Source organism: Trichoderma ghanense (genome assembly GCF_004382785.1).
Source record: "Trichoderma ghanense strain CCMA-1212 chromosome Unknown scaffold_20, whole genome shotgun sequence".
NCBI classification, from domain to species: domain Eukaryota; kingdom Fungi; phylum Ascomycota; class Sordariomycetes; order Hypocreales; family Hypocreaceae; genus Trichoderma; species Trichoderma ghanense.
In genome coordinates, this window is record NW_027395683.1 from 44982 (window position 1) to 53361 (window position 8380).

The 8380-nt window shown below is 54.7% G+C and overlaps 2 protein-coding genes across 2 annotated transcripts; both read left to right on the top strand.

Annotated features, from left to right (window-relative positions):
* Nucleotides 1-87: 87 nt before the first annotated feature.
* On the top strand, nt 88-1007 carry CCMA1212_009913 (uncharacterized protein; the record flags this gene model as incomplete). Its single annotated transcript, XM_073706976.1, has 2 exons — nt 88-322; nt 394-1007. 2 exons carry the CDS (start codon nt 88-90, stop codon nt 1005-1007), a joined length of 849 nt encoding a protein of 282 aa, XP_073554468.1.
* A 4257-nt stretch (nt 1008-5264) lies between these two features.
* Nucleotides 5265-7389, top strand: CCMA1212_009914 (uncharacterized protein; the record flags this gene model as incomplete). The annotated part of the gene is given in 7 exon segments (XM_073706977.1): nt 5265-5270; nt 5304-5623; nt 5797-6109; nt 6127-6342; nt 6358-6469; nt 6631-6720; nt 6809-7389. The coding sequence occupies 7 exon segments, from the start codon at nt 5265-5267 to the stop codon at nt 7387-7389; spliced, it is 1638 nt and encodes a 545-aa protein (XP_073554471.1).
* Nucleotides 7390-8380: the final 991 nt, after the last annotated feature.

Sequence of the window (8380 nt, forward strand, 5' to 3'; positions counted from 1 at the left end):
AGGCTCGAGCTCAGACTTTGATGTCTGGTTCTTCTCGACATTCACGCTCACCACGATACATTCATCTGGCAGGGAGTCGAGGCGAGGATGGCACCCATACGCCGATACCTCAGGATCACAAAGTACTCCGTCCTGGAATGCAGGATTTACTTGGACAGCCCGGCGCTGGCTCAGTCATGGCTCCTCAACCCTCGCGATCCGATTCTTCCAAAGGTCATTGAAGCCATACGGCCGCTCGTGATACCAAAGCTGCGTGAGGAGAAGGAAAGGAGTAGGAAGAAGAGCGCCAAGAAGAAGACAGTCAAGGACGTCATTGTCAAAGGTAATAATCTCTTTTCCCTCTTCCCAGACGCGACCTGATGTGGAGTGAATGACAAATCTAACAGCCGGCAGATGACTTTGAGGTGTCCGTCTTCTTGATGGAAACGGACACACGACACTCTCTGCTGTCAAAGCACAAGCTCTTCCGTGAAAAGGGCCCCTCCGCACTGCAGTCCAACGCATCAAAACTCATCACAGAGACGAACGCGAACCCAATCGACGTCGAGGCTAGCGACTTTGTGCCGATCCGCATCGAGGAGGACAGTGACAACGAAGGTGTGGCACTCAGCGACATCCCCTCTGCCACCACTCGCCGGCAAGCAAAGCGCCAAAGGAGCAATACCATTGAAGACGACGACGACGACGACGACGAGTTTGAAGATGCCGGGGACGACTCCGATTCGGTTGCCGATGTGGATTCTGATGGTCACCAACCTTTGCCAAAGCGCCTGAGGGGCCTTGCGAACCCGCCAGCAGACCCAGAGGGGGGCTTTCAGGACGAAGACGACTACAAGAAGAAGCTCGCAATGGATGTATCATATGAGGGCTTCGCGATTTACGGACGCGTGCTATGTCTGGTCGTGAAAAAGAAGGAGAACAAACCGCAGCAAGCTCTCGGAGGCCAGGCCAAGATGGAGAACTGGATCACGTCAACACAGATCCCCGTTGGCGAAGAGGCCTCATGACGAGGCTAGGGACATTTGGCCAGAAGGGCCTATCAGAAACGCCAATGGCAGCTTCATACTGCTGAGTAGGCATCCCGAGCTGGACATCGTCTCGGCTTGTGAACTCGTCTGCGCATCGTTATAGACACGGCTGTCACAGAAACGGTCCAGATCAGACCACTCATTACGGCCTTGGACAATCATCCCATCACAGAGGCGGTGCAGTCCGATATCAGACTCATGCGGAAAGTCCAACTCGAACCATGGGATGAAGGCAACACGATGGGATGCCTAGTAACGGAAGGCCTCCATGGGACGCCTCTGGTGGGATGCCTCGGACGCCGATAGGATGCCTCCGACAGGATCGTCAGCCAGGTGCTAGGACACCCGGAGTATCACAAAGTGCAGACAGGCTAGTATCTCTGATACTGAGGATCATATGAGAACGCCAGCTGGAGTTCCGATCACGTCAAAGTTGACATCATTCTGGGTCCATGGCGTCGCTGGAGAGTCCCTGAGCGCATGCATGCTGTTTCACCTATCCCCAGGCGTGCCTTGAGGTAACGCGGAGCAGCATGGAAATTGGCCTCAGCCCCGGTGTTTGTATAACCGGAGAATTGATCAACGAGTGGTCTGTCATGGCACCCATGCTCTGTGCAACCGTTTCAAACGGATCGTCCCGCTCACCTTGCTCCGTTTGTGCGTCTGCGTGTACATCATCCATTGAGGGTGGTGATATATTGTCAGTACGGCGGTGCGTATAATGGGTGGAGATACCCCATCGATATCGCACAATGACAGCGGTGCTGCGGAGGACATGCTCTTGGCGGCCATTGTCATTTCAGACAAAAGTCCGGCCACTCTGCCCATGTCTGCCCATGTCGTGTCTGAGGTTGAGAGCGTTTCCGGTGAGAGTCCAGATGCCCCCCCAAACCAGCACGAAGCGCCGTGCCTGGCCCGTGAACAGGACACAGGCAAACAGGCAACCCGAGCCGGGCCGTTGACGTTGATTAATTGCCTCGTCTCGACCTGCCCACGTGAGGCGCCATGACAAGGCTGCGTCGCGCCTGATTGGCCGTCATGTTGCGAAGCGCACGGGAGGCTTGGCTGCCTGTGCCTTGTTGTTTATGCTGCGGCTATCTCGAAGCTACGGTGCCAGCGCTACATGTGCTAGCTACCTTGCCTGTTACGGGGTGCTCATCTACAGTAGCCTCGATTGCTTTCTGTAGATTATCATTTTTTTTTGGGGGGGGGGGAACTGTTGGCGAAGGGGGAGAGATAACGCAGAATTGAGCCGGGATACCTCGGATCAATGGATCATGTGCGCAGCTCCTGTTGTTATGAGGTGGCATGTTCCAACCCAGACGGGCCATTGGGCGCAGACCAACCTCGCAATTCGTCTCTTGTCACGTCACCGGCGACTCGTTCGCGGACCGTTCATTCAGGTACATGACATGCAAGGAGGATCATGTAGTATCAAGCTAGCATTTTTGCCTTCTTTTTGGCCGTCCGCGTTCCTTCTCCTGCCGTGCCTCGGAGTCCTCGGCGGGCGCGCGAGCGGTCGCAATAACGGGTCGCAGCAACCGCTCAGTATTGCAAAGCAGGCATAAGGCAAGCAACCCATCGGCCGTGTTGGGTGGTCGAGACAAGGCCAGATACCGCCGAGCCGCAACGGGCGACTTCAGGGCGCCTACAGGTCGTATGCAGGTGGTATGTATGCCATCCATCGTAATAAGGACCTCTTCTGGTGGTGATTGGTTACCGGGAGGAGAGGAAGGCTCACGGTCCATCCTCCAAAAGGGCAGGCTGTCTTGTCTGTCAGATGCGCGGCAAGCAAGCAAGCAACGCATGAAGGTGATCCATTGGCGATGCTACCTTCTCGGTAGCTTGGGCGCGTCGTTGCGTGGAGGAAAAGCGATGGGGGCATATGCACGGCATCGTCGTTACTCGGACGGCTTCTCAGTTGCGCTATGAGAGGTAATAGTAGTTACAAAGCACCTTATTGCCTGTATCGAGTAATAACAGATTCAGTTTCCGTGTGCAATTCCTTTGTATTGAATTGAGTGCATGGGTGCATGGGCCCCCTCCCCCCGCAGAGGAGACATGACATGGAGGAGGAGGGCTGTTCTTGGCTGCGGTGATGGCTTTGCCGAGACTGCCGCGGCCAAATGCGCAAGTGTGATGATGTACATACGGCATTTCTCTCTCTCTCTCTCTCTTGGCCCTCGCATGACGGCGCGAGACGGAAGATCCATGTAAGCTGGGAGTGGGAATAGACACACTCTCACTCATTTGACTCATTACCTACCTAGACTTTAGGAAAGAGAATGGTACCTGTGCCACAAGTACCGCTCGTTCAAAGAAGTGCAATACCTACCTCATGCACCTAAAACACGAAACTCCCATCTCAACGAACGATGCTTTATCCTGTCATGTCATTAGGTACTCACCAAAACTCAACCTAAATAGGTAGACGAGGTCCAGCAAAAGCTGAAGCCTGTGCTGGGACGATAATGTGCAGTTAATCCTCTGCTTGCCGGGCCGCTGCCCCCCCCCCAGAAAGCTCGGCCATACAGACATCGTCCCGCTACACCCCTCCTCCTCAGTATCTACTAAACGTTTCAGCTCAGGTTCAATACATAGGCGAGCCGAGCGAGCAGAAGGAGCTCTTGAAGCCATCGCGAACTAAATTTCGTAAACTTTCAGCGGAGAAGAGAGGGGGGGGGGGCCTGTGGCTTGATTAGCGGCGAGCCGAATTTCGCGAGCCGAGATTATCCTATGGGAATTGAGGTTTCCTCCAAGTTGTCTCTTTGCCGAAGCGAGCAATTTGGTCACCTTGACATGCATATCATCTACCAGTATTCTTCTGCCGCCGCAAGCATGATCATGGAGTAACCTATATTGATTTCTTCTCCTGGATGGAGCACTTCATCTCTGCAGTGATATCAAGGCCTCAAAGGACCAACAACAGTGCCATATTGGTTGTATCAATGCATGCGAGATATGACATGGATTGCCATAACCAACCGACAACTCGAGACAACATGCTGCCTACCCGGGAATCCACCTCGGAACGTGTTACACAGACAAAAAGCCCCGCGCGGGCCTTTTCTTTTTTTTCCTTTTTCCTTTTTTTTTTTTTTNTCCACGATCTGCCCACGTTTATGGAGAGGAGCCCAAAGCACGTATAGGGCGTCCGTGTGTTTTCCGCAAGGTATACCTACGAGGCCATTCCGGGTGGCGTCTCTTTAGCATACCGTCCTTTTGCAGCCTGAAGGGAGAGCGCGCAATTTACCCCGTCATCGTGCTTAGTATCTTCGAGTTTCGGTAGGGACGGACGTTATGCAGGCCGGATCAGATGGCAGTAAGTGGTAGCTCATGGATTCCAACTTGTCTCAGACGCCGGACTTTGTTCTCCGCCTCGCAGAGGAGGCCCCGTCGTCATCCATCATGTCGTCATCCATCACAAGAGGGGTTTGCATGTAAGTAGACCACCAGTATAAGGTATCCGTCAGAGACGGAAGAGATTTGAAGGCAGACTGTGACAACGGCGCAGGAGGCGGGCTCAGCTCGGTTCAGCTCATCAATCCCTTATCCGCTGATCCGTAACACCATGGACACTTATCATACCTTTACATATGCTATATCATAGTCATACACGAATCGCGTCCCGCAAGTGACGGCAATCCACCCCCAGATCGCCTCACCTTTATCACCAGCTCCCTCCTCGATCAATGGCAGCGCACGGCCGCAACGCCTTCTTTCATCCCCCCCTGGATCGCCATTTGCTGGGCAGCGCAAAAGAGGTGTGGCATCCGGCTGAAATCCATTCGCCCACCGCTGGCCCGACGATCGCCAGGGGTTTGACAAGTTCTTCCCCCCCAAAAAGCCACACAAAGCTATACCCCTGCCAACCACGTGGAAAAACGTCGACAAAGTGGCTTGTGCTTGCGGTGGAGTCAACTCTCTGATTTCAGTGATTTCTGCAGGAATGGCTTTGGGCGGGCGAGTTTTGTGATGGAGCGATGCTCGGGCTAGCAGCCACCAAGGTGCCCTCTACTATCAGCAACCAGGCGGTTTATGATCTAGGGCGCTTCTGTTTCGGCGGCAGATCAGTCTCCGATACATACAAAACTTGCGAAACATTCGGGCGGTAAATCCCATTGGACGTTGGCGAGGCCTAGATACGGGAGCCCTGGGTGATGTCCATCACCTGCGGTCAGAATTCTCCTATCGCTGCTCCAGTGCAAAGTATCGGCCCTCGATATCGTACATGTCATGTACGTCTCCGAGCCGCGTCATTCTGACAGCTCCAAGTGTTACGGTGGCAGCAGATCTGCATCGCCGAAGGAGCCATGGCCGAGCCAGCCGAACATCTACGGTGTTACCAAGCACTTGTCCCGCAGAGGCAGCCATGTCAGCCTCTGGAACCATGCAGACAGCGCAAGAAACGCCTGGCTGGTGGCGGATCCGAGACAAAGATGGCAGGTATCCGAGCACAAGGCATCAAATCATGGCAATATTGACCCGTTGTGCGGTGCGGCTGCAATCGGTATGCATCCTGTTCGATGGCGCTGCCAGAATGAAAGAGTGACGGCATCTGATCCTCCTGCACGACAGCCACGCACACGCCCGGGGTATGAGACTGGCGGACCTACAGTAGCATGCAATGTAGATACCTGTACGATGTACTGGGTAGTTGATTCTCGTGGACAGTACGAAATAGTTCGTAGGCATCGGTACAGGGTGCGAAGAGATGCTGTAAAGACGGTGCTTCGTCGAACACGGCCTCCTCCCTTCGGGGACCAAGAACTCGCATCACTTCCTCCGCAGGACCCTTGGTGTTCGTGCCTGTTCCTGTGCCTGAGCGGCCTTGTCGTCAGCTTCAGCTTTCGGCTGCGTTGGCCTTGGCCCTTAGGCGAGTGCGGCTGAAGACGAGGGTTCGCAAGGGACCAGCCGCCGTCGCATCGTTCATCGTGCGCAGCCGTCAATTGTGCCAGAAGCGGGCCCACCCAAGAGTCGACGCGCGTGGCCACGCGAACCAGAACTGCTCCGTATCCTGTTCGCATAGTCACCACGCATGTACGAGCAGTGATAATCCCTCTGCCGCAGCTGCGGGCGTCGTCGGCAAGGGGTGCAGCTGCATGGCTTCTCCGCACTGGATGAACAGCCCCTTGGAAGATGCCTGACCGCGTCCCAATCGAACGGACACGGACACACAGACACAGGGCTGACAATCCTGAGCATTCTCTCCGCCTCAACCCATGTTGTCCATGGATGCCCAACCATGCACAATGCGAGCATCACACTCGACGCACAACAGCGCGCTGTCTCTCTGCCCTCTTCCCCCTCTCTGGTCGATTTGAAGTAGCATTGTATGATGGATCGGGTTGGTACGCACTCGCCCAGAGAGAGACAGATGCAAGGATGCAAGGATCCCCGCAGTCATGGCCGTGATCATCTGACGATGGACCAGGGCCAGAGTCGAATCCTGCCATGCACGGCGAGCAGCTGACCCTGTGAAGCTGTATGCACCCCAGAGATGAAGGGCGGAATTCGCAACAGTATCATGGGCAAAAACACATGCCCTGATACTCCCTCGACGAACACTTCAGCCGCCCTTGGCTAGCATGGCGAACTGCAGGTTTCGGTGGCTGCGAGCTTTCGGACAAGGTTCGAGATAAGCGGCGAACGCTGAGTTTTCTTGGAGACGGCCTCACCGTTCCGCCTAGTAGTAAGCTGCCAAGCTTTTGCCGACCAGACGGCCCCAGGTACAAGCGAAAGATGAAATAAAGGAGGGAGAATCGGGAGGATCTGTTCAGTGTCGATGATGGAAGCAGAATGGAAAGCTTCCATGGCCCTGGCGGTCAACGGAGAGCATCCAATGGCAGCGCGTGATTGGCCGCACAGTAGAGATTTGAAGGTGGTACTTCATGCTCGTACACGCAGACGGCAAAGGACGTTCCATCTGCAAGTACTCTGTAAACTGGGCAAAAAGGGCCAAGGGCCACAGAAGATGGTTGAAACGAGGAACGCTCTTCGTGGAAATGCGGAGGGCAGACACGGCACGGCGATTGGAAGGCGCCGGTTTGCGCTAGGACGGCCCAGATGGCTGGAACCTGGAAACAGGGGAGGGACGGAGGTTCGTTTGGGGCTTGTCGTCAGCTTTCACTTTATGCCTGCTGCTGCTGGTGGCTATGCCTCTTCTCTTTGCTGGTCGCTAGCCTGGGCCTGTGATTTGTCGGCGGCCAGAGGAGGGCTCGACATGATAGGGCTACGAACGATGCTACCCCGTGCTTACTCGCTCCATGGCGAGATCTGCCCTGTGGTGGTGGTGGTGGTTTCTGCGTGGCATTCCCTCCGGCGCCGGCCAGGCCAGGGCCAGGGTCGTAGTAGTTATTGAATTGGATGGATGGATGGATGGATGGATGGATGGAAGGAAATGAAATGCAAGAACATCGTTGGCGTCAGGAGGTGGCGAACTCGAGCCGTAAAAACGGGCGTTCGTCTGGTCGCTGTTCCTGTCAGAAACCGCCACATCTCGGCGTCGAGTTGAGCTGTGATGGCCGCGTCGACCAGTTAGAGACGGCTGGCAGAGGGAAGGAGGGGTGGATCAAGGTTTGGAGCACCTGCATAGGTGCCAAAGGCAAAAATCCAATTCGTATCAATGGCCTGGATGAAGGATAAAGTCAATTGCGTATGGTCGTGGTCATCACACCCTTTGGCACGTCTTATCGTTAATGACAGCTGGGACGAGCTATGGGCGTGTCTAGGTACATGCAGTTCGTGAGGGTGCATCTGCTTGCGGTTTTGTACTTTATGATAGCCAGCGAGCGATGGATGCCTTCCCCAACGGAAGTTGAAGGAGGAAGAAGTAAAGGGAAAAGGCAGCATTGGTGTGATACCGTACATGTAGAAGTGCGTGCATGTCGTAGGTGGTCCCGATGTAGCCGCGATTGCCTCATCTCAGACCGGAGCACTTGGAGACTTCTCGCAGTATCTGCTCCCTCTTCTTCTGCTGCCGGCACTCCGGCAATTCAAAGGCAAAGCAAATGACAAATACCGGCTCTGAATCATTGTGCTATACATGCACGGCAAGTATTGGAAATGCCTTACCAACAACAGCATCAAATGAGATGACAGCTGCGGGCGCTGTCCCACGGGAGCTAAGGACACGATGAAACGGGAGCTGTCGACCACTCACAACAAGGTACTCGGGCGTCATGTACACACGCACAACACACAACGACAAGGGATGTTGGTTGTGGGCATCGCAGCGTCATGATCTGTCGTTGTCAACTCCTGCTCCGCACGCAATTTGGCCTTGCAGCAACGATATCCGAGACATTTGGCTCTTGAAATTCCAGAGGGGGGTCCCTTTGTATACAGGGAGG